At 56.9% G+C, this 25,622-nt stretch overlaps 2 protein-coding genes across 2 annotated transcripts in view; both read left to right on the top strand.

Moving 5' to 3' along the window:
• The window catches only part of BSN (bassoon presynaptic cytomatrix protein), a 105,889-nt gene extending 82,574 nt beyond the window's left edge, over positions 1–23,315 (top strand). The window contains exons 4-12 of the mRNA XM_008571562.1: positions 2,536–3,003; positions 3,469–10,134; positions 12,767–14,843; positions 15,143–15,972; positions 16,106–16,205; positions 16,735–16,866; positions 17,012–17,066; positions 17,442–17,531; positions 19,792–23,315. Coding sequence (XP_008569784.1) covers positions 2,536–3,003; positions 3,469–10,134; positions 12,767–14,843; positions 15,143–15,972; positions 16,106–16,205; positions 16,735–16,866; positions 17,012–17,052 — 10,314 coding nt within the window. The 3' untranslated portion in view covers positions 17,053–17,066; positions 17,442–17,531; positions 19,792–23,315. The remainder of the gene's footprint in view (positions 1–2,535; positions 3,004–3,468; positions 10,135–12,766; positions 14,844–15,142; positions 15,973–16,105; positions 16,206–16,734; positions 16,867–17,011; positions 17,067–17,441; positions 17,532–19,791) is intronic.
• APEH (acylaminoacyl-peptide hydrolase) overlaps positions 17,659–25,622 on the top strand; it is a 17,580-nt gene continuing 9,616 nt past the window's right edge. Inside the window, exon 1 of the mRNA XM_008571561.1 lies at positions 17,659–17,823. Coding sequence (XP_008569783.1) covers positions 17,659–17,823 — 165 coding nt within the window. The remainder of the gene's footprint in view (positions 17,824–25,622) is intronic.

Genomic DNA, 25,622 nt, shown 5'->3' with positions numbered 1-25,622 from the left:
AATTCTACATGGCCTACCTTCCACCCCTTTCCCATTCCCCAGAAGATGTGGGCCTGGGCCAGATCTCCCCTGTCTCCACCCCTACCAGCCCCAATGCCCTGTATCCTTCTACCCCAACCCCAGAGGCCTAGGAAGGGCCTCCAGCAGCCAGGTCAAGTGTTTATTTTTAGCTCTTACTTCCCAAGCCTCCTCCTGTCTGCCTTCCCTTCCTTGCTGCCTGCTATAGCACAGCCAGGAGCAAGAGGGTCAATCAGGAGGTTCCTTCTGCAACCTGGCTGCCTTCATGAATAAGTACATGAAGGAACAAAGCCCTAGGGAGCATGTAACTACAGGTGACATGTTTTGCTGAGGGCTAGGCCTCTTGGTTCAGGTAAGCAAGGCTTTGCAGGGGCTGGCTTTGGGCACTTGACACTGAATCTGTCTCCTTCATCCACACCACCCTTCCAAGGTGCCCTGCTTCATTTAGACTGTTGCTTCTGGGTGGGGTCTGCAGGCCAGAGGTGGGGTCAAGGGTTTGCCAAGCTACCAAGGTGGGCCAGGGCAGATGACCCAACTTCAAGAGGCCTAACCTGGGACTGATGTGTTCAGAGACCCAAGGTGGGGTCAGGGCAGCATTGCCTTTAGCTAGCCCCCTGTCTGGGTCCAGATCCTAACCCCACCACGCTGATCCTATGGCTGGGGAAAGGGTTGTTTGTTCATTTCCAGAACTCTCTCTTGGCCTCTGCCTACAATCCTCCATCTTTCCAGGGTCCTTTGGCCATCTCACACTCCTCTCTGTAATTCCTCAGACCTGCTACAGGAATCACCCACTCAGAGTCAGGGCAGCATTGCCTTTAGCTAGCCCCCTGTCTGGGTCCAGATCCTAACCCCACCACGCTGGGGATCACCTATGGCTGGGGAAAGGGTTGTTTGTTCATTTCCAGAACTCTCTCTTGGCCTCTGCCTACAATCCTCCATCTTTCCAGGGTCTTTTGGCCATCTCACACTCCTCTCTGTAATTCCTCAGACCTGCTACAGGAATCACCCACTCAGGGACCAGGGATGCCCTAACCCCACTCCTGTGCAGGCAGCTGGAGCTGGGGACTTAGACATAGGGGGATTTCCATTGGGTCCCTTGATGATGCTGGGGGCATGTGTGTTGGGATTTCTGGATCAGGCTCTGTGCTTTCCCATGCCCTGTCCATCACAGGGCTTGGTCTCAACCTGTCCACCTCTCTCCCCAGGCATCTCTAGGGGTAAACTCTGTCAGGCCAATTAAGCCAAGGCCTAGCCAGAGGCCAGCGCTGTTGCCTCATAGGGATTTGTGTGGTGGACACATAGAGCATCAAATAAGGTCCAAAGGAATCAGAAGTAGTGCCAGGGCTGGGCCAGAGTGAATACATGTAGGGCTTCTAAAGTGTCCATCTCCACAGCTGGGCCCCACTGCCCCATCCCTCTACCTGGGACCTGTGACTAGGGTTGGGCCTTAGGGAAGAACAACAGCTCCAATCTCAGGGAAGCAGTTCAAGACCCTGGGTAAGAAGCCTGTGGAGAAGGTTTATCCTTCAACACACAGCAAGGCTCTGCCACCTGCCCACCAGGCCTCTGCTGAGGCCCAGAGTAGAGATGTGGAGTGTAGCTCTGTGGGCAGCAAACCAGGCTAGAACCATGACATGGTATCTGTCATGGTAGCCTGAGGATACCAGGCTGACGGCAGGCACCCTGGGAGTACCAGGCTCCCAAGGCTATTCCAGGTAATCTAGGGTCTGACGTGGGCCCAGAGACAGTGTGTGAGGTGAGGATGCTGAGACTGTTGGCTCACCCAGGGCTGCCAAGGGCCCAAGGCCAAGGGCCACCTCCTTTCTCTGTCTCCGGCTCTGTGACCCTGTGATTCTCAAAATGGCCCATCCTAGTGGCAAGCCTAGAGCTGCTGGTGGGAGTCTGAGTGCCTAGGCACCCAGAATGAGCAGCAGCAGGAAGTGGGGAATGCCAAGCTTCTGCACCCACAGAATGAGAGCAGGAACAGGTGTCAGTGGGGCCCTGCTCTGGGCTGCACTGGAACCCTCAATCCCCACCACCTATGTGGGCCAAAACAAGGCCTTAAATCCTTCCAAAAAGGAGCCATTTCTGTTCAGCAGGGGCTCTTGACTCTGGACTCCACACCAGCCCACAGGGGACTATTCGCTTCCTGAGGTTGGGACCCCACCTTCTCCATGTGCTTGGGACCAGACCCATGTGCTGCTTGTGGCCTCCCCTCCCCTACAGTTCTCCTCCTTTTCTGGCCAGTTGAAATGTTCTGTGTAGGTTAAGGACGGGACCCTTCTTTTTGGTTTGTCATTTGCATTTTGACTTTGTATAGGCTAATATTAAGGATGGGGAGGTTTGTTATTTGGCAATAAGAAATCTGTTGGTCTTTTTCTCCTTATGCCTTTGGTATTGTCATGCTCTGAAAGACTTTCTCTTCCCTTAAGGTTACAGAAATAGTCATGTAAATATTATTTGAATGCTTCTGTGTCTTTGTGATTTTCATCACCCTCCCCCACCATTTCCTTGCAGAAAACAGAGTGGCTTTGTCTGAACTGCCAAACTAAGCGGCTGTTGGAGGGCAGCCTGGGAGAGCCCAGCCCTCTGCTGCTGCCCACCTCACAGCAGCCTCCTGCAGGGGCCCCTCACCGTGCAGCTGGAACAGCCCCTCTGAAGCAGAAAGGACCACAGGGACTGGGTCAGCCATCCGGCGTCCCACCTGCCAAGGCCAGCTCCCAACACACCAAAGCCAGCCCCTTGCCCACCAAGGCCAGCCCCCAGGCCAAGCCCCTTAGGGCTTCCGAACCCAGCAGGACCCCAAGCAGTACCCAGGAAAAGAAGACAGGAGTCCCTGCTAAAGCTGAGCCGGTGCCGAAGCCACCTCCAGGGACTACCCTGCCTCCTGGGATTCCTAAAGTAAAGAGTGGGATGAGGAGGACTGAACCTGCCACCCCTGTCGTCAAGGCTGTTCCAGAAGCCCCCAAGGGTGGTGAGGTGGAGGTCAGTCCCAATCACTTCCCAGGGACACTAGCTTTCAGATTAGACAGTCTAGGTAAGGGCTTGCCTCCCTGCGGGGCTGGGACGTAGGCCTAAGACAGCCCCCTTGGGGCCACAAAGGAGGGCAAGAATGCCCCAAAGGAAGAGAGAAAGCCTACATGAGGCTCTGGCAGCCTGGAGCCTGTGAGTTTGAGACTGATCCTGTGTCTGGCACCTTGTTGGATGCTTTGCTGGGTTTTGATCCCCTTTGATCTAGTGAAGTTTCTCTTTGAAGACCTTGGGCTGTTTGGGGCTTGTCATGGAACCCACAAGTTATTCAAGGCCAGAGACATGGGTGGGTGGTAGGCCCTAAACCCATGGGAGGTGGAGGGACCCATTTTCAGGGCCCTGGGTTTGACAGGGCAGGCTGGGCTCCCACTACGAGCTGTCTGCCATGGGAGTCAGTGTCTGCTTCTTACCCTGCTGCAGGAACTGGTGGGCAAGCCTTACTCTCAGGACCTGTCCCGGAGCCCACAGAGCCTCAGCGACACAGGCTATTCCTCTGATGGCATCTCCAGCTCCCAGAGTGAGATCACAGGCATTGTGCAACAGGAGGTGGAGCAGCTGGACAGTGCAGGGGTGATGGGGCCACGCCCACCCAGCCCCTCAGAGCTCCACAAGGTGGGGAGCAGCATGCAGCCTTTGCTGGAGGCCCAGGGCCTGGCCCCCAGTGGGGAGCAGAGCAAGCCACCCTGCAGCAGCACTGGTGAGGAGCAGAAGCGGCGGCCCCACTCCTTGTCCATCGTGCCTGAGGCCTTTGACTCTGATGAGGAGCTGGAGGATATCCTAGAGGAAGAGGAAGACTCTCTCGAGTGGGGGCGCCAGAGGGACCAGCGGGACACAGCTGAGTCCTCAGATGATTTTGGCAGCCAGCTGAGGCATGACTATGTGGAGGACAGCAGTGAGGGAGGCCTGTCCCCTCTTCCACCCCAACCCCCAGTCCGGGTAGTAGAACTGACTGATGAGGAGTTCATGCGACGGCAGATCCTAGAGATGAGTGCTGAGGAAGACAACCTGGAGGAGGATGACACTGCCACCTCCGGGCATGGCCTGGCCAAACATGGCATCCAAAAGGGTGGCTCCAGGCCCAGGTCTGAGCCTAGCCAAGACCCAGGAACACTGCCTAAGAGGCGCCTGCCCCACAATGCCACCACAGGCTATGAGGAGCTGCTGTCTGAGGGAGGCCCAGCAGAGGCCACTGATGGCAGTGGGGCCCTGCAGGGTGGGCTCCGCCGATTCAAGACCATTGAGCTCAACAGCACAGGCAGCTACAGCCACGAGCTAGACCTGGGCCAAGACCCTGACCCCAGCCTGGATCGGGAGCCGGAGCTGGAGATGGAGAGCCTGACAGGCTCGCCTGAGGACCGCTCCCGTGGGGAGCACTCCTCTACCCTGCCTGCCTCCACGCCCAGCTACACCTCGGGTACCTCGCCCACCTCCCTGTCATCGCTAGAGGAGGACAGTGACAGCAGTCCCAGCCGCCGGCAGCGGCTGGAGGAAGTGAAACAGCAGCGCAAGGCCCGGCACCGCTCGCATGGGCCCCTGCTGCCCACCATCGAGGACTCCTCGGAGGAGGAGGAGCTGCGGGAGGAGGAGGAGCTGCTGCGCGAGCAGGAGAAGATGCGGGAGGTAGAGCAGCAACGCATCCGCAGCACTGCCCGCAAGACCCGGCGTGACAAGGAAGAACTGCGGGCCCAGCGGAGGCGCGAGCGCTCCAAGACACCACCCAGTAACCTGTCGCCCATTGAGGACGCCTCCCCTACAGAGGAGCTGAGGCAGGCAGCTGAGATGGAAGAGTTACACCGCTCCTCCTGCTCTGAGTACTCTCCCTCACCCTCCCTTGACTCAGAGGCTGAGGCCCAGGATGGTGGCCCCGCCCAGCTCTACAAGTCAGGCAGTGAGTACAATCTGCCCACCTTCATGTCCCTCTACTCACCAACCGAGACACCCTCGGGCAGCGCCACCGCTCCCAGTTCTGGGCGACCCCTCAAGAGCGCCGAGGAGGCCTACGAAGAGATGATGAGAAAGGCTGAGCTGCTCCAGCGGCAACAGGGCCGGGTGGCAGGAGCCCAGGGGCCCCATGGTGGCCCCTCTCAGCCCACTGTCCCCCGGGCCCAGGGCTCCTTTGAATACCAAGACACCCCAGACCGTGCCTATGGCAGGGCTGCTCAGCCTGTCTCAGAGGGCACAGCGGCCAGCCAGGGAGCAGCCGTGTACGAGGAGATCCTTCAGACTTCACAGAGCATAGTCCGCATGCGGCAGGCCTCCTCACGGGACCTGGCCTTTGCTGAGGACAAGAAGAAGGAGAAGCAGTTTCTGGATGCCGAGAGTGCGTACATGGACCCAATGAAGCAAAATGGTGGTCCACTTACCCCTGGTACCAGTCCCACCCAGCTGGCTGCCCCTGTGTCCTTCTCCACCTCCACCACCTCGGACAGCAGTGGGAGCCGAGTTATTCCTGATGTCCGTGTCACTCAGCATTTTGCAAAGGAGCCTCAGGACCACCTCAAGCTGCACAGCTCTCCTGCCTCCCCCAGTTCAGCCTCCAAGGAGGTAGGCATGTCTTTCTCCCAAGGCCCTGGGACCTTAGCCACCACAGCTGTGGCTCCTTGTCCGGCTGGCCTGCCACGAGGATATGTGACTCCAACCTCCCCAGCGGGCTCTGAGCGCAGTCCTTCACCATCTTCCACAGGCCACAGATATGGACAGAGCCCAACCACTGCAAACTATGGGTCCCAAACTGAGGAGCTACCCCAAGCCCCCAGTGGCCCTGCTACAGGTGGACGGACTGCCAGAGAGAAGGCCCTGAGTGGGAGTGACGGCGAGGGTGGCACTCCCCAGCCTTCCCGGGGATATTCCTACTTTACAAGCTCCAGCCCACCTCTCTCCCCATCTTCCCCCTCAGAGAGTCCCACATTCTACCCTGGCAAGCTGGGTCCAAGGGCTACAGCAGAGTTCTCTACACAGACGCCAAGCCCAACCCCTGCCTCAGACATGCCACGGAGCCCTGGTGTCCCCCCTCCAACACCCATGGTAGCCCAGGGCACACAAACACCACACCGACCCAGCACACCTCGCCTGGTGTGGCAGCAGTCCTCTCAGGAGGCTCCCTTTATGGTCATCACGCTGGCATCAGATGCCTCTAGCCAGACCAGGATGGTACATGCCAGTGCCTCCACCTCCCCAGTGTGCTCACCTACTGACACCCAGGCCACCACCCACAGCTACAGCCAGACAACACCTCCGAGTGTGTCTCAGCTGCCCCCAGCACCACCTGGACCACCTGTGTTCCCACGGGTGCCCAGTGCTGGTGCAGATGGGCCCCTGGCCCTATATGGCTGGGGTGCCCTTCCTGCAGAGAACATCTCCCTGTGCCGTATCTCCTCTGTCCCTGGAACTTCTAGAGTTGAGCCAGGCCCCAAGCCCCCTGGCAGTGCAGTAGTAGACCTTCGCATGGCCATCAAACCCACACCCATCATTCTCACTGACCAGGGCATGGACCTGACCTCTCTTGCTGTGGAAGCGAGGAAGTATGGCCTTACCCTGGATCCAATCCCAGGGCGGCAGTCAACTGCTGTGCAGCCCTTGGTTATCAACCTCAATGCTCAGGAGCAGACTCATGCCTTCCTTGGTGTTTCCACTACTGTGAGCATCACCGTGGCCTCATCTGTGCTCATGGCTCAGCAAAAGCAGCCTGTGGTCTATGGAGACCCCTTCCAGAGCCGGATCGACTTTGGTCAGGGCACGGGTAGCCCTGTGTGCTTGGCCCAGGTCAAGCAGGTAGAGCAGGCTGTCCAGACAGCCCCATACCGAGGTGGGCCCCGGGGAAGGCCCAGGGAGACCAAGCTTGCCAGGTATAACCTACCCAACCAGGTAGCACCTCTGGCCAGAAGGGACATTTTGATCACTCAAATAGGCACTGCCCAGAGCGTTGGCCTCAAGTCAGGCCCAGTGCCAGAGCCTGGTGCCGAGCCCCATAGGGCCACCCCTGCAGAGCTGCAGTCACATGCTGCTCTGCCAGGTGCCAGGAAGCCACACACAGTGGTGGTGCAGATGGGAGAGGGCACAGCAGGTACTGTGACCACACTGCTCCCAGAGGAGCCAGCGGGTGCCCTGGACCTCACTGGGATGAGGCCTGAGAGCCAGGTGGCATGCTGCGACATGGTCTACAAGTTCCCCTTTGGCAGTAGCTGCACTGGCACCTTCCACCCTGCCCCCAGTGCACCTGAGAAGAGCGTGGCAGATGCTGCCATACCTGGCCAAAGCAGCAGCCCCTTCTACACTACCCGGGAACCTGAGCCTCCCGAGCCCCCCACCTACCAGGCACAGAGGGTTGTGGGGCCTGGGACCCACGAGGAGCAGAGGCCCTACCCTCAGGTCCTCCCTGGCAGGCTGTACTCCTCCATGTCTGACACCAATTTGGCTGAGGCTGGCCTCAATTACCATGCCCACAGGATTGGGCAGCTCTTCCAGGGCCCTGGACGAGACTCCGCTGTGGACCTCAGCTCACTGAAGCACTCCTACAGCCTGGGCTTTGCAGATGGACGCTACCTAGGGCAGGGCTTGCAGTATGGTTCATTCACGGACCTGCGTCATCCCACAGACCTTTTGACTCACCCACTTCCCATGCGGCGCTATAGCTCAGTGTCAAACATCTACTCAGACCACAGGTATGGCTCACGGGGAGACACAGTTGGCTTCCAGGAGGCCAGCCTGGCCCAGTACAGTGCCACCACAGCCCGGGAGATCAGCCGCATGTGCGCTGCCCTCAACTCCATGGACCAGTATGGCGGGCGGCATGGCAGCAGTGGTGGTGGCCCTGACCTTGTGCAGTACCAGCCCCAGCATGGGCCTGGGCTCAGTGGTGCACAGGGTCTGGCTCCCCTCAGACCTGGCCTCCTTGCTAACCCCACCTTTCCAGAGGGCCACCCGAGTCCTGGGAACCTGGCCCAGTTTGGGCCTGCAGCAGGCCAGGGAATGGCAGTTAGACAGCTGCTGCCATCCACAGCCACTGTGCGTGCAGCTGATGGCATGATCTACTCGACTATCAACACCCCAATTGCTGCAACACTGCCCATCACCACCCAGCCCACCTCAGTACTGCGGCCCATGGTTCGTGGTGGCATGTACAGGCCTTATGCATCTGGTGGAGTCACAGCCGTGCCACTCACCAGCCTGACGCGCATGCCCATGATTGCCCCCCGGGTACCTCTTGGGCCCACTGGGCTGTACCGATATCCTGCACCAAGTAGATTCCCCACTGCTTCCAGCATTCCACCAGCTGAGGGTCCTGTCTACTTGGGGAAACCTGCTGCCGCTAAGGCCCCCGGATCTGGGGGCCAATTAAGGCCAGAGCTGCCAACAGGGACTGCACGGGAGGAAGCTCTTTCTACAACCACCCCTGCTACCATCAAGGAAGCTGCAGCAGCCCCAGCCCCTGCCCCACTAGCAGGCCAGAAGCCATCAGGAGATGCTTCTCCTGGGGGTGCCAGTGGGGCCCTCAGCCGGCCAGGACTTGAGAAGGAGGAAGTGTCACAGGAGGAGAGGCAGCGGAAGCAGCAGGAGCAGCTGCTACAGCTGGAGCGAGAGCGGGTGGAGCTGGAGAAGCTGCGACAACTGCGGTTGCAAGAGGAGCTAGAGCGGGAGCGGGTGGAGCTGCAGCGGCATCGTGAGGAAGAGCAGCTGCTGGTGCAGCGGGAGCTGCAGGAGCTGCAGACGATCAAGCATCATGTGCTGCAGCAGCAGCAAGAGGAACGCCAGGCTCAGTTTGCACTGCAGCGGGAGCAGCTAGCGCAGCAGCGGCTGCAGCTGGAGCAGATACAGCAGCTGCAGCAGCAGCTGCAGCAGCAGCTAGAAGAGCAGAAGCAGCGGCAGAAGACTCCTTTCCCTGCAGTCTGTGAGGCACCTGGCCGAGGGCCTGCCCTAGCTGCCACCGAACTGGCCCAGAACGGCCAGTATTGGCCACCCCTGACCCACACAGCCTTCATTGCTGTGGCAGGGAATGAGGGGCCTGGGCAGCCTCGTGAGCCCATCCTGCACCGGGGTCTCCCCAGCTCAGCCTCAGACATGTCACTGCAGACTGAGGAGCAGTGGGAGGCAGGCCGCAGTGGTATCAAGAAGCGGCACTCCATGCCACGCCTGCGGGACGCCTGTGAGCCAGAGTCAGGTCCTGAGCCCTGCGTGGTCAGGAGGATTGCAGACAGCAGCGTGCAGACAGATGATGAGGATGGGGAGGGCCGCTACCTCCTGACCCGGAGGCGCAGAACTCGGCGGAGTGCTGACTGCAGCGTGCAGACGGACGATGAGGACAATGCCGAGTGGGAGCAGCCGGTGCGCCGCCGCAGGTCCCGTCTTTCCCGCCACTCAGACTCGGGCTCTGACAGCAAGCATGATGCCACTGCTTCGTCATCCACTGCCACCACCGCTGTAAGGGCCATGAGCAGCGTGGGCATCCAGACCATCAGTGACTGCTCTGTGCAGACGGAGCCTGACCAGCTGCCCAGGGTCTCTCCAGCCATCCACATCACAGCTGCCACCGATCCCAAGGTGGAGATTGTCAGGTACATATCAGCGCCAGAAAAGACTGGGCGCGGAGAGAGCCTGGCCTGCCAGACGGAGCCAGATGGGCAGGCCCAGGGTGTGGCCGGGCCGCAGCTTGTAGGACCAACTGCCATCAGCCCCTACCTTCCTGGCATCCAGATTGTCACCCCAGGGCCCCTAAGCAGATTTGAGAAAAAGAAGCCAGATCCCTTGGAGATTGGGTACCAGGCCCACCTGCCTCCGGAATCTCTCTCACAGCTTGTGAGTCGCCAGCCTCCCAAGTCTCCCCAGGTCCTCTACTCACCAGTCTCGCCCCTGTCCCCACATCGGCTCCTGGACACCTCCTTTGCTTCCAGTGAGAGGCTGAACAAGGCTCATGTGAGTCCCCAGAAGCACTTCACGGCTGACAGCACTCTCCGCCAGCAGACGCTGCCTCGCCCCATGAAGACCCTGCAGCGGTCCTTGTCTGACCCTAAGCCCCTCAGCCCCACCGCCGAGGAGTCTGCCAAAGAGAGATTCTCCCTCTACCAGCACCAGGGGGGACTGGGTAGCCAGGTATGGGCACAGGGGCTTATACAGGGTGGGACAGGGGTCTCTGTCTAGCCTGAGGGACTCCTTCAGGGAGGGGCTTCTCCTGGGGTGGGAATAGAGTCACCTCTGGCTCCAGAGGCCCAGGAGAAGGAATCGAGGAATGGACCCTTAATGTACCTCTGATAGAGCTGGCAGCCTGGCAAGGACAGCTTGGACAAATATAGACACACATGGGCCCCCACAGCCATCCATCCAGACACCCCACTAGACACTTCAGCTCTCCCTAACACTGTCCCTTCACTGCCCATACCTAGTACAGCCCGTACCACCTCCCCCATCAGCTCTCACTTCCAGTCTGGGCCCTCCCACTCCAAACCTCTTCTATGGGCATTTCCTGAGAAAGTCAGTAACACGCACTTGGATCTGGATGGGCTGTTCCCCATTTCCCAGTCCTGGCCTGGTTTCCATTGTCACACAGGAGCCCAAGCCCTGCAGCCCAACAGGCTGCAGCATGCTTTCTGCCTCGTTGTTCCCTGCCCCACTTGGCCCTCAGTAAATCTGTTTGCACGCCTGTCTGCTCGCTAGATAGGGGTTACTGGAGCACAAACTTACCTTTGCCTGTGGCTTTGGTTGCCAGTAATGTACTGGAACTGTGGAAGGTTTCCTGGCCATGGGTTGCGGTGAGGATGGGGTCGCAAGGGCTTGATGCTAAGGATTTGGGTGCCTGGCTGAGGCTAGATAGGGGTTACTGGAGCACAAACTTACCTTTGCCTGTGGCTTTGGTTGCCAGTAATGTACTGGAACTGTGGAAGGTTTCCTGGCCGTGGGTTGCGGTGAGGATGGGGTCGCAAGGGCTTGATGCTAAGGATTTGGGTGCCTGGCTGAGGAGAGTGGGCTTTTTCTGAAGGCCCTGGGAGCCTCTGGAGGTTTTAGTCAAGTGAGACAGGTCAAGATGGATATTTTCGAAAGCTTCCGGGGAAGAATGTGGGCTGATGGGCTGAGGAAGAGACCCTGGGAGAAGGGGTAGGAGCCAAAAGCATCATGAGGTGTATTTGCTCGTTTTCTGGGTGTGATGCAGAGGGGAGAAAAATGGGGCTTTGGGATGGAGTTGTGGAGGTGTTGAGCTTGGTCTGTGAAGAGCCTGGTGTTTGAAGACCAGATAGGGGTGGGGATGGGACCAGGAGTCTGGGCTGGCAGGGAGGGCAGATCAGAAAAGCAGGGTGATCCTGGCTCCAGGCACAGAGGTCCCATGGGCTGGCCATTTGGGGCCAGGCCATGATGGGTAGTCATGGTGTGTAGCAAAATAAGAACAGACAGACAACAGGGTGAGGAGTTTAAAAAGCTTAATTTATTCCATTAAAGACTCACCCTCATTCTGAGAGTTTGGGGCAAACTATCATTTGTTTTATGACATATGGTGAAAGTAGGGAGGTTTTCATGTAGTTACAGTTGGCCCTTGAACAACATGGGTTTGAACCCATGGGTCCACTTATATGCAGATTTTTCTCAACAAATATAGCCGGCCCTACATATCTGCAGTTTCCACATCTGTGGATTCAACCAGTCGTGGATGAAAAATACAGTATTCACAGGATGAGGAACCTGCAGATTTGAAGGGCCAATTTTTCATATCTGTGGGTTCCATAGGGCCAACTGAGGGACTTCAGCATCTGTGGATTTTGGTATATGCAGAGGATACTGGAACCAATCCCCTGCAGATACTGAAGGACAACTGTACTTGGCAAGGTAAAAAGTAAAAATCAAGATGTCAGTCCCCAGTATATTTTGGGGATTCAGGGTGAACCGTCTGGCAATGGGGACCTTCAGGCAATGCAGAGCATTTAGGGCAGGTGAGGAGGCCCCGTAGAGAATATTTTCAGGGAAACTTGACCAGAAGCCATGCTGCTGGAGATAGGGCTGGAGAGGACCTAGAGGTGCAGTGGTGGCCCTACAGAGCAGTGGGTTGACAGAGGGATGTGGAGGGAGATAGAGGCTGGGCCAAGAGTGAGCCCAGAGGGTTTGTCAGAGAGTGTTGCAGGGCAACAAGATGGGGAGGGTAGGCAGGCACCCTGAGTAGCATGTCACTTTAGAGAGGAGTAGGGCAGGAAGCAGAAAAGACTCCAAGCCTACAACAACTGACATACAATCAGCATGTGCCCCTTCCCATGATTCTCTAGGGAGACTGTGGGGCACAAGACCCACTCTACTCTACTCCTACTGTCCATGCCCTCTACCACCCTCAGCCTCCATCAGCTCCTGGGACCCAAACCCAGAGCCAGACCTGTACTCTCCTCTCCTAGGTGGGAGGCAGAGGGTGGCAAGCCCACTAGAGATGTGCAGGGATTCTCAAAGCCACTGTGTGCTAGGCTAGTACTGGAAACCAGTACAGAAGGGAATCTGCCCCTTTCCTACCCTCCCACTGCCCAAAGCTCTGGGAAGCATAAGGACTAGAAAATGATCACAGGCCTTCCTTCTATGGCAAAGAAAAGGCCAGTGGGTGGGCATGGCAGGCCTAGAGGCTGCCTGGTAAATCAGAGCATCAACAGCATGGAGTCCGGTTCCCACCCCAGCCCAGATCTGGGTTCCTACACCCCATGCCCTGCTAAGTCACCCACACCTTGGGTCTCAGTGCTACCCACCCTTCCCTCTGTCTCAGGTGTCGGTGCTGCCACCCAATGGCCTGGTCCGCAAGGTGAAGCGGACACTGCCCAGCCCCCCTCCAGAGGAGGCTCACCTTCCCCTGGCTGGCCAGGCCCCCCCACAGCTGTATGCAGCCAGCCTGCTGCAGCGAGGGCTGGCGGGGCCCACCGCTGTCCCTGCTACCAAGGCCAGCCTGCTCCGGGAGCTGGACCGGGACCTGCGGCTGGTGGAGCATGAGTCCACCAAGCTGCGCAAGAAGCAGGCGGAGCTTGATGAGGAGGAGAAGGAGATTGACGCCAAGCTCAAGTACCTGGAGCTGGGCATCACACAGCGCAAGGAGTCTTTGGCCAAAGACCGAGGTGGACGTGACTACCCACCCTTGCGAGGTCTTGGTGAGCATCGTGACTACTTGTCAGACAGTGAGCTCAATCAGCTGCGGCTCCAGTGCTGCACCACTCCCGCCGGCCAGTATGTGGACTTTCCTGTCACTGCCGCTGCTCCTCCCACCCCCTCTGGCCCCACTGCCTTCCAGCAGCCCCGGTTCCCACCTCCAGCCCCACAGTACACTGCAGGCAGTGGTGAGCCAACTCAGAATGGATTCCCAGCCCATCAGGCACCCACCTACCCTGGCCCCAGCACATACCCAGCACCTACCTTTCCTCCTGGCACCAGTTACCCAGCTGAGCCTGGCTTGCAAGGCCAGCAGGCTTTCCATCCTACAGGCCAGTATGCAGCCCAAACACTCATGCCAACCACACAGAGCACCCTTTTTCCTGTCCCAGCTGACAGCCGTGCCCCCCACCAGAAGCCACGCCAGACATCACTAGCCGACTTGGAGCAAAAGGTGCCTACCAACTATGAGGTGATCACCAGCCCTGTTGTGGCCATGTCCTCAGCTCCCTCTGAAACCATCTATAGTGTCCCAGCAGTGAGCAGCAGCTATGAGCAGGGCAAGGCCCCTGAGCTGCCCCGGGCCAGTGACCGTGGCAGTGTGAGCCAGAGCCCAGCCCCCACCTACCCCTCTGACTCACACTACACTAGTCTGGAGCAGAACGTTCCTCGGAACTATGTGATGATTGATGACATCAGTGAGCTGACCAAGGACAGCACCTCTGCTGCCCCTGATAGCCAGCGGCTAGAGCCCTTGGGCCCAGGCAGCAGTGGGCGCCCAGGGAAGGAGCCTGGAGAACCAGGTGTCCTTGAGGGGCCTGCACTGCCCTGCTGCTATGCCAGAGGAGAGGAGGAATCTGAGGAGGACTCATATGACCCCCGTGGGAAGGTTGGCCATCATCGGAGCATGGAGAGCAATGGCCGACCAGCCAGTGCCCACTACTACAGTGACAATGACTACAGACATGGGACTCGAGCAGAGAAATATGGTCCAGGGCCTGTGGGGCCCAAGCATCCCTCCAAGAGCCTGGCCCCAGCTGCCATCTCCTCAAAGCGCAGCAAGCACCGGAAGCCGGGCATGGAGCAAAAGATCTCCAAGTTCTCACCTATTGAAGAGGCCAAGGATGTGGAGTCGGACCTGGCCTCCTGCCCCCCACCTGCAGTCAGCAGCAGCCTGGCCTCCCGGGGCAGGAGGTTCCAGGATGAAATTACCTACGGGCTCAAGAAGAACGTGTATGAGCAGCAGAGGTACTATGGGGTCTCCAGCCGGGATGCAGTAGAGGAGGATGACCGCATGTATGGTGGGAGCAGCCGGTCCCGGATGGCATCTGCATACAGTGGGGAGAAGCTGTCCAGCCATGATCTCAGTGGCCGAGGCAAGGGGTATGAACGGGAACGGGAGGCTGTGGAGCGACTTCAAAAGGCAGGCCCCAAGCCCTCATCCTTGAGCATGGCCCACAGCCGGGCACGGCCCCCCATGCGGAGCCAGGGCTCTGAAGAGGAGAGCCCTGTCAGCCCCTTGGGGCGGCCCCGCCCTGCTGGGGGGACCCTCCCTCCTGGGGATGCCTGCCCACAGTTCTGCTCCAGCCACTCAATGCCTGATGTCCAGGAGCATGTCAAAGACGGACCTCGGGCCCACTCATATAAGCGTGAGGAGGGCTACGTCCTGGATGATTCCCACTGCGTGGTTTCCGACAGTGAAGGTAATGGCAGCCTGGGGTGATTTCTGCGGATGCTCAGCACCTGGGGGACCTGTCCACCCATGGGGCCCTGGGCCCCGAGATGTCCCAGCAGGGTCTGGCCTGGTGCCTCATCCAGTAGGCCCTGCTGCAGGCTGTCCTTCCCTGTTCCACCCACGCCCTGGTTGTGGGAGGGTGGGGTGGGGGCCTAGTGATCTGCTTGTGGCTGTGGTGCCCACTCTGGTTTCCTTGCATGGCTTCAGCTAGGCCTCTCCATGCGGCAAGTCTGGGGTTTGATGGTGTTCTGTTTTTGGTCTCTGAAGCATATCACCTGGGCCAGGAGGAGACGGACTGGTTTGATAAGCCCCGGGATGCCCGCTCTGACCGGTTCAGGCACCATGGGGGCCACACAGTCTCCTCCTCCTCCCAGAAGCGAGGCCCTGCCAGGCACAGTTACCACGACTATGATGAGCCCCCCGAGGAAGGCCTATGGCCTCACGATGAGGGTGGCCCAGGCCGCCATGCCTCAGCCAAGGAACACCGGCACCACAGTGACCACGGGCGGCACTCAGGCCGCCACACTGGTGAGGAGCCAGGAAGGCGTGCTGCCAAACCACACGTTCGGGACCTGGGTCGCCATGAGGCCCGGCCCCACTCTCAGCCCAGCCCTGCCCCAACCATGCCGAAGAAGGGTCAGCCTGGGTACCCCAACTCTGCTGAATACTCACAGCCATCCCGTGTTCCATCAGCATACCATCATGCCTCTGACAGCAAGAAGGGCTCCCGGCAGGCCCACTCCAGTTCTGCTGCTCTGCATCCAAAACCAGAACCGCAGGCACAGCCGCAGCTGCAAGGTTGGCAGGCAGCTCCAGGGCCACAGCAGTCACAGCCACCACTACACAGGCAGATGCCCTCAGGGGCAGCATCACGCCAGCCACAGACACAACAGCAGCAGCAGCAGCAGCAGCAGCAGCAGCAGCAACAGCAGCAACAAGGCCTTGGGCCGCAGCCTCCCCAGCAGACCCCGTTGCAGGCTCGGCTGCAGCAGCAGAGCCAGCCAACCGCCCGGGGCCCAGCCCCTGTTGCCAGCCAGCCAGTAGGGAAGCCTCAGCCAGGCCCCATGACAGCCACAGGCCCCCAGCCAGCAGGACAGGTAAGTAGGGTTCCCAGGCATGGGTTCTGCCCAGGGTGGGTGCTACAGCTGAAGCTCAGACATCCCTTTGATTGCAGGCTGGGCATGGGCAGGGTCCATGGGTCGAATCTCACCTATTGGTTCTATGTTGCAGCCACGGGCAGAACAGGCAAATGGCTCCAAAGGGACAGCCAAAGCACCCCAACAGGGGAGGGCTCCTCAGGCCCAGCCAACACCAGGACCTGGACCTGCAGGTGAGCCTACACTTTGGTGCCCTTGGCTATAGGTCGTTCTCCCTACACCCACCTGCACCCTGAGCTCCCCTACACTGCATGCACTCTAATCCCTGAAAAGGTGCCCAGTGGGCTGCAGACCTCCCTAGCAGAAAATGAGCCTGGGGTTGGAATGAGCCAATGGGGTCAACAGGACCAGGGCCTTAAGGCCCAGGCAGCTCTGGGCAGAGAACCTGGAAGGGACTGGTGAGCACAGGGCCAGCACAGGCGTCTTACTTTCTCCTTCCTTCCCTTTTCCACCTCTCCTCTGCCTTCTCGTCCTCCTCTGCCTTCTCCTCCCTTTCTCCTTCCTTACCTTCCTCAACCTCCTTTTTTTCTGCTTCCTCCCACTCCTTCTTTTCCTCTTATCTTCCTCTCCTTATTTCCCTAGCCTTCTCCTCACCCTCTTCACAGGGCACCTGTGTTCAGATCCCCTCATGGCTCCTCTCCCGCTCAGACCCTGAAGAGACAGGCCAAGCATGGCTTATGGTGGTGGTTTCTCTCCCTCTAGGCATGAAGGCTGGAGCCAGGCCTGCAGGGACCCCAGGGGCTCCTACTAGCCAGCCAGGAGCCGAAGGGGAGAGTGTGCTCTCCAAGATCCTCCCTGGCGGGGCAGCAGAGCAAGCCGGCAAGCTGACAGAAGGTACATACTGCCAGATCCATGGTGGGTGACTGCTCCAGGGCCCTACTCTGGTGAAAGTTGGGTCTGTGAGATGATTCCAGCCTCAGTCACCTAGGAGGGGTCTGGCCTAATTTTCTAATGCTTCTCTCTTCTTTCTATGTCATAGCTGTCTCTGCTTTTGGCAAAAAATTTTCTTCATTCTGGTGACCGTGCCCAGCGGGGTGAGTATGAGAGGCCTGTACCTGGACCCTCCTGGGAAAGGCCTGAGGCACTTTGTGGGGGAGGGTCTAAGTCCCAAGAGATCCTCTGGGAAGAGTTTAGTCGTCAGTGGGTGGTATGGTCAGAGCTGCACTGTGCTCTCCTACAAGTGTGGGAGGATGAGGAGGAAGAGGAGAGAAACTGCACAGAGCCCCCAGCATGGGGCCAACTCTGTAGCGGTCACCAGCATAGGGAAGCCAGGGCCAACTTCCCCTTGTCTTTCTCACGATCTCCTATTCTGCTGCAGGGTTCTCACAGCTATGGGCTGGCATTAAGTTGTAGGTAGGACTCCCTGGGATGCAGCTCCTCCCCAACCCTGACTTGTAAATGCTCCATAGGCTCTTGAAGAGATGAAGAGAGATGATATTGCTGTGGAAAAATCTCTGGAGTCAGAGGCCTGGGTGCAGCTCTGGACTCTGCGTATAACAGTGAGTGTCAGGACCAGGATGTGATGTGTCAGAAAAGGGGGTGAAGGGTCAAAGTCTGGCTGACCAAAACCACCCAGTTCCTACAAGTGTGAACTAGGAAGAGCCTGGTGGGCTTCCTTCAGCTGTGATGGGCCCAGCAGCCCCCTGGGAAGCAGGGGCCACTGAGCTGGATGAGATGGTAGCAGATGAGGCAGGGGGTGCTCTTGAGGAAGAGCCCAATGAAGCCAACTATGCCCCACAATTTGAGGTGTGTGCACTAGGCACTGAATCCAAAGTCATCCTGGAGGACAGGGTAGTCTGTGGCTCCTGTGGGGGAACGCCCCTTCCCTGATGCCTGGTGTTGATGCCTTTGATCCAATCAGTTGGAAGAGGCTGGAGTTCCCAAACCCTGCAGAGCTTAGCATCTCTGGGCATAAAGTCAAGACACTCTTGGCTTCACAGGCTGAGCATATGGCCCACAAGATGGAAGAGTAGAATGAGTAGAGAGGGAGACAGGGAAAGGTCACAGAGGAAAGGGAGGTAACCGGACAGGCAGCCTCAGCCCCAGACTAGGTCAGCCCAGGGAGAGATTACAAGTGCCTCAGAATGGGAGCCCTGGCTCTGTCTGGGTTGTAGAGGCCAAGGCAGGATAGGATTTCACCTCCTGGACCCTGCCCTGGCCCTGGCCTTGATCCTGCCCCTGCAGGGGGAAGAGGAGGAGGTGCACCATCCAGGATGGTGGGGAGAGTAGCCTGTCTATTGGCACTGTTCTGTGCATAGCCAGGGGCCACCTCCCACCATCTCATAGCCCTGGGGCCCTCCTTCTGCCCTTCCTTTGACACTGTAGGGTTAAGAATATGGAAGTTTGGGCACTTTTCATGGTGGGCAGGCATGTATGTGGTATCCATGGCAGGCACTGACAGTCAGCAAGCAGGTCACTTCAAGGGAGCCCTGGGGCCAGCAGGTGCCCTTGTCCAAGCCAGGCCTGCTTGTGGGAGGGAAAGATCTGGGTGTGGTACCTAAAGGGCTGCCTGTCTCTGGAGGAGCGGGAGTGGGGTGGGATGTGGGGGAGGGGTTTGGAAAGGCCCAGTCTTCCATCCATTTATTCAATAAATGTTTGTCAATCCCCAGGTATGTGCCAGGCCTTAACCAGGCACTGGGGATACAGCAGGGAACAAAATCAAGTCTCTGCCCTCCAAAGCTGACAGTCCATTAAGGGAGACAGAGAATAAATGAGTTTAAAAATAAAAACTAAATTAAAAAGATAATTTCTGGAAGTGACAAGTGTGTGAAGCCAGTGAAGCAGAGCTATGAGAACAGTGGGATCTTCTCTAGAGAGAGTGGTCAGAGAGCTGAAGGTGTGTAAGGTAAGAGGAAAGGCTGCTGTGGGAGGTGCTCAGGTGAGGGGACAGCACTAACAGAGGTTTTAGTGCTGGGATAAGACTGGGGGGCTTTGGGGACAGGCAAAAGACCAGCACAGCTAGAATTATAGTGGAGGGGAGAAGTGGTCAGGGGTAAAGTCCAAGGGAGTGGGAGCCAGCAGAGGGACTCTGTAGGTCAAAGTAATGAGCCTGGAATTTATTCTAACTAGAGTAGAATAAATGTGGCTACAGTGCAGTCCCCAGCATTCTTCCTGCCTTCTCCCTGCTCAGCTGGATGCTTTCTTGTGGTTGCCTAGAACAGATGTAAAATAAGAAGTGGTGCTGAGGGGAGGGAAGGAGGGACAGCCCATGGTCCAGGTTCAGGGCAGTACCCACCTTGTGTTTGGGGCCAGGACATCATTACTGAGGAGGGAAAGGCAACACAGACATGGCTTTGATCTGGGTCCTGCCACACAGTGAGGGTGAACAATCAAGACGACTGACTTTGTAGTTTAAGAATCTCCCTCAAGTTCTAGCATTTGGCTAATGATTGGGCCAAGTGGCCAATGCTACTGTGAGTGTCCATCTCCTAGTGTTTTTTTATGGCAATTTCAGAGATTAGCCAGGAGAGGCTTGCCATTTTAAACAAAGTCCCATTTCCCTCACTCTTAAGCAAAGCAAAAAGTCCCTTCCTAGCAGACCTGATTCTTCTTTCTTCCTGTCCCTCTCTCTGTGACCTGCCCAGGCACCCACCTGCCCATGCCTCAGTGGTATGGGATCCCACGGTGAGGAGGATTTAGGCTCTTGGCACATGGCAGGTGGCTGAGAGGAGTGTGTGGGTGGGAAGTAACTGTCCACAGTTCTTGACAAAATCCTTTTTTTCTTCTTTCCTTTCTCCCTCCCTCCTTTTCTCTTCCAAGCATCTACAGTTTGGCAAACCCTTGGGCCAAAGACTCATACCAGGTGGGACGTGGCAGGCAGGCCTCAGTTGAGGACAGGATGTTTTCTAACAGCAGCTGCCTGGGTGAAGCATCTGCTGGACAAGTGGGACCATTGGCTTGGGAGGACCTTTGATTGTCTTTCCAGAGACCCCACTCTCCTCAGGGCATCACTTTCAAGGCATAGCCAGCACTGGGAGGGAGGAGCCCTCTCCAGAAACCCTGCCACGCAGCTGTCTTGCCACTCCTCCCACAGCCACCTGCCTGTGGCCTGGCCATCCAGGCTTCCGGTGCGTTATACACAGAGTTTGGAAGCACACTGCTCTCCCTCCGAGATGCCAGAAGTTTTTCCACAGCCTTGGGGAGGGGCTTTGACTGAAGGCTGGGGGCCCCGGGCTCCATTTCCTTCACATTCCAGCTGGCCCAGATCCCTCTGTGGCCACAGGGCCCTGCCCCCCTCACCCTGCCCTCTGGGTGACATGGGAGCAGACCTCCATGTGGCCATTGTGGGGTTGGGAGAACTTTACAAACATTAGGACCTAACACTGTCTCATCGCTGAAATAAGAGGCCATAGCACCGAAAAGCAGTGTGGGTGCCAGCTGAGGCTTCTCCCAGCCCGTGGGTGGCAGAGTGCTTGCACGCCTGCCATCATCTCAAAGCCATCACCCCCAGCCATTGTGAGCATCCCAGTGGCACCACCATTGTCTCAACCAGCCGGCTCCTCGTCCATACACCTGGGAATTTCTTTTGAGTTCAAGAACAGCCTTAATCATTCCAGTTTGATTTACGCGTATACCTCATAAACATTTTTCTTTTGTTTCTCTTTCTCCCCCTTTCTCTCTTCTCTTTGCTCACCCTCTTGCCTCTTCCCTCCACCACCACCTTGTGACTGACGGTTTGGTTTCCTCTCTGCTCTGCCCCTGCTTTGCACAGGGAGAATATTGACTTAGAAGCAATAGGGGGCAGCAGGCCACCAAGAGCACAACCCCAGGGCGAGGTCTAGGGAGGTCCCTCAGCCCGCCTCTGTTTACTGTGCAATTGCAGTCCTTCTTAAGCCATCACCAGTGAGTGTGCTCAGAGCAGAGGGGTCAGGGCTCTGCCAGCCAAGGGAAAGGCCCAGAGCCCTGTGGGGAGTAGTATGGCACCGTCTATCCACCTGCTGGACTGGGCGGCATTCCTCCCCAAGGCCCCTACCATGGGGCCTCCCTTCATCTTGGGCACAGTCACAAGTCTCATCTCTAACGTTCTATGCAATGAAATATAAACCCTCAAAGACAACTGTTAATATTTAATAAATTCCATGTTATGTATAAGGAGTTAATTGCAAACATGCAATTGAAAAACTGGATAGATATTCTCATATCAACCCTCCAACCCCACCCCTGCTCTCATCGTGTGTGTGAAATTCTGTCTGTGGCATGTTTGACCTGTGGCAGGACTCGCTGCTGCCAGGTGAGTCACCGCCTGTCCCGCAGTGGAGCATGCACAGCTCACAGCCTCTTTGCACGATTTCATCCATTTTAAATGCTTGACCCTCTTGCTTGGAGTTCTTTTTACCTCAGAACCTCTCCTTCAGAAGCACTTCTAGCTGACTTCTGCACAAGCTAGTGAGGACCTTCCAGAATTGTTGCCTGAGCATGCCAGGCTGTGGGACAGGCAGTACAAGTCCCCATGTACCCTGCGGGTTTCTTTGTCCAAGACAGCACGTAAAAAGGAGGCCCCGGAGTAGACACAATGGTAGAAGCCCACACAGGATGTATGTGTGTGAATGCTCTGAAGGTTTGCTATAGGATTTCTATTTGTATGCTGTTTTCCTCTCCTACCCCAGCCCTGAGCCAGAGGCATCTGGCCACCCCTTCCCAGCAGGGCATTGCTGGGCTGCATCTATGGCCAGAGAGCAGAGGCCAAGAGCAGAACCTGGCTGTGCCCTAGGGACCCCAGCTCCTGATTACACCTGCTCCATTCCTTTCTTCTGTGACTGGGAGGCTCAAAAGACTGTGAGCCAGGAGACTTGGGCTGGTGCCATGGGGTCGAAGGGTGCTCAGGACAATCTGGGCCTTTGGCACTGTGGTAAGAATAGCTGACAATGTCATCCAGAACCAGAGCAGGTGAACTGTTCACAGAAACAACGCTTCGAGCTGAGTTTCTTGGGAAGTTCCTCAATAACATAAGTTACAGAAGGTCCCATGTGGCCCTCCCTACATCTGTCCCTGCGACCTACCCTCCAAACCCACCCCCTTCTCTAAAGCCCATGTATCCCACTGTTCATCAGCTTCTCCATAACTGAGCTAGGGGTGTGGCAGGCAGTAGCTGGCTAACCCCTTGAGGCCTAACCTTCCTCCAGAGTGCTCTGGTTTGCATCACGCATTTCTTAGGGGTCCACATTTCTCGTGCTTTTCTATAAGGACTACACCCCCTTCAGAGAGGGATCCTGGCCCAACTGTAGCAGCTGTGGATGGGACAAGTTGTCAATCTCTGTACTGGACCTAGGACCATATTCCAGAAGTGGCTTTCCTGGGATTTGGCCTCACCCATCTCACAGGACACCTGCTTCATCCCAGAGATCAGGCCTGGTCTGTATGATGTCATCTAAGCAAGGGCTGAGGAAAGTCATCATCTAGTACCTTTGGCCACCCAGGACCAGGTCTGTGTGGGGATGTGCCTAGTCACTGGATAATTGGAGACCAAGGCAGTAATCCTTTCCACTAAAGGCCAGGGGATGGGACTTGGAGCAGGGAACAAGCAGAGATGTCAGCAGGCCAGTCTTCAGCAGGCCCAGTCTTAGGCTCCAAAGTATTGACTTTTCAGCAAATCTTTTTGGCCAAGTCCTCTGAGTTTGAAATTTCTGGTATCTGCCACTCCCCATCCCCCACTGTACCCATTGGACACATCATTGCCCCTCTGTGAAGGTGGTTGAAGCAGGCCTCTGGGCCGTGGTTGTCCTGGCCCTTGTGAGGATACAACTGTGACTCTGGGGCAATGTAGCCAGAGGCTGAGGGACCAGTATTTGGTGCCTTGGGAAGTGGAGAGCAACAAGCACATGTCCAAATGGGCAAGGGATCACTGGCATGCAGCCCAGGCCTTTTCCATACCCCCTCCCCAGCATCATGGGCAAGGGCATTGCCTCCTCTGCCTTCTTTGGGGCCCAATACACTCACTTCATAGTGACAGCACCCCCAAAACATCCTCTTAGTCCTGAGCAGAGCACGTGGTCTCAGGGCCCACAATGAAAGGATAGCAACTATGGCCTGTCTTCTGGAGCCTGTGGGGAGTTTTCCATGCAGGCCCTATGCCATGATAGTGCAGTCCTGCCCCATCAGCCCCTTACCCACCCATGCCCCTGCTGTAAATACTTGTCATTGTGGACTCCGACAGTGTCAGAGGGACAGACCTAATGAACTGAAACTCCTCGGAGTTGGCACCTCTGTCTCCCTGGGTGCCAGCAGCTCTGCTGCCATGTGCATTGGGGTGGCACTGGAGAGCCATGAAACTCGTGAGATATTGTGTGTATGCATGTGAACATGTGTGAGTGTGTGTGTGTGTGTGTGTGTGCAGAGTTGGCACCTCTGTCTCCCTGGGTGCCAGCAGCTCTGCTGCCATGTGCATTGGGGTGGCACTGGAGAGCCATGAAAGTCGTGAGATATTGTGTGTATGCATGTGAACATGTGTGAGTGTGTGTGTGTGTGTGTGTGTGTGAATGCCTCATTCAGCCTCTGGGATCGAATCAGCTCCTTCTCTCCAAGTGCAGTACCCTGGAGAATGGTAGCCACCCAACACCTTTTCTTCTAGTTTCCATGTATTGTTTTGCTTTCCATCCCTTCTCCCTTTCTCTTTCTTTCTTTCCTTCTCTCTTTCTTTATTTGAGGGGGGAAGAGTGCTGTACAAAGTCAAACAAACAAGTTTACAGTTGTAAGTGCAATGACCCGAGTCCTCCACATGACCTTGTGAATTGTGTGCCGTCCTCCTGTGCTCTGTGAGAACTCGTGGTATTTCAGTGTCCCTCCCCCTGTATTGTGACAAGGTAATTCTGTGGTATCAGAATAAAAAGACTTGATATAAACAATGTACAGACTGCCTCTGGGATGGTTTCTGAAGTGGGAGGGCTAAGCCAAAGGAGCACATCCCCAAATTTGTGACAATCCTGTCCATGGTTAAAGGGAAAAAAAATGAAAAGGCAAAGTGGTAGAAGTGCTGACATTACCATGGCTGAGTCCACTCCAAGCCATCCAAGGGAAGGTCCCAGGCTTGCAGTTGAGTGCACAGGTTGTTGAGGGGCAGTATCTCCATGGGCTGTGGGTGTCTGGGCTGCACACAGCTTTCTGAGGCCTAGTTCTGGGGAGGCAGATGAACAGGTGCTGCCCCCTGGTGCTGCTGACAAGCCCTACACCTGCCTGCCTTGCTCTGCCTACTCCAACCCTCAAACTCTTGATGGCTGTTAGACCTTAGTCCTTTCCTAGATGGTAGGGAGTACCTCCTTACCAAAGTAAGCGACCCAGAGTCACTAGAAAAATTTAGAAACACAAATAAACAAAAAGAATATCAGCTTCACCTCTGGCTTCCCCCAGAGTTAACATCTTGATGCATGCCTTCCTTCCTATTTGTGTTTCTCTATTCTTTTTCATTTTAAACACAAGCCAGAAGGTACAGTGCCTCCTGTTTATTTTTACATGTTCATTCCAGGTACTTACACGTTCATCTTCCAATGCCCAACCTCCAGAGAGAAACACCATGCGTTTACAGCCATTGTACTGCACATACCCTCAGAGACAGACACATGTTCCCAGTTTTCCTATTACAAACAATGCTTGATGAACATCATAGTTTCCAAACTTTTCACCCAAATGGTGACTGGGGCCACTCTACTCTCAGTTCTGGCCTTGACACAGTCCTGCATGCACTGAGTGCTCACAAAAATACAAGTGGCCTCAGGAAGTGGGGACTCTTTTTACTTAATTAGTAATGTTAAGAAAGTCATGATGTGGTTGATGCAGAAGGGGAAAGCAGCAGGCCAGACAAGTGGGATCTCAATCAAAGACAAACAGGGTGCAGGGAGCCAGGGCCCTGAGGTGTGGAAGACCAGCCAGGCCCAAGGTATATAGGGGAGGGAACATGCCCACTTGACTGCTGCCCAGCTACTCCTGCCCTCTGCTGCCACCTTGGCCGGACCAGTCCTGTGCCACGTGCAGAGGGAGCTTGCCTGCCCGCCCAGGTTCTTCTTTCCACAAGAAGCTCTCTGTTCCTGGGTGGAGCCTGACCTCACCAGGCCCTCCGCACTCACAATCCTCAGCAAGGCGCCACTGAGAAGGGCGGGTAAAGGCTGCGGGGACAGATAGCTCTTGGGGCAGGCCTGGTGACCGATAAGCCCAGGCAGCACCTTGAGAGCTCGGCACCCGCCCCTCTTTGCCCCGCACCCCAGGGCTCTGCTCCGCGCGCGCGCCCGGACCTGCTCTGCCCATCTGCCTTGGAGTCCCTCCACGGCAGGGCCTGGCAGCGTCTAGTGAATGCTTGCCATGTAGTGGCTGGGGAGGGACTCTACAGTCAGCCCAGAACTGCGCGAGACCCATAAGGGCTCCGGCTCCGGTCCCGCCCCTCATGCTCGCGGTTTCATTGTTCCGCATTCCTCTTAGGCCCCCACCCTCGATGCTCCGGGCCCACCCCTGTCCAACCTCGCTCCTTTAGCCTCACCCCCTTCTCACTCAGGCCCTCTCGCTCCTCACAGACCTCGCCCCTTCTTAAAGTCCCGCTCCCGTATTCCGCCTCCAGCGGACCGCCCCCTCTCCTCAGTAAGAGGCCGGGGACTTTTCCCACACGT

Source organism: Galeopterus variegatus, unplaced genomic scaffold, assembly GCF_000696425.1.
Source record: "Galeopterus variegatus unplaced genomic scaffold, G_variegatus-3.0.2 Scaffold701, whole genome shotgun sequence".
Taxonomy (NCBI): Eukaryota; Metazoa; Chordata; class Mammalia; order Dermoptera; family Cynocephalidae; genus Galeopterus; species Galeopterus variegatus.
The sequence above is the reverse complement of the archived record's forward strand: the minus strand, read 5'-3'. Positions and strand labels throughout refer to the sequence as shown.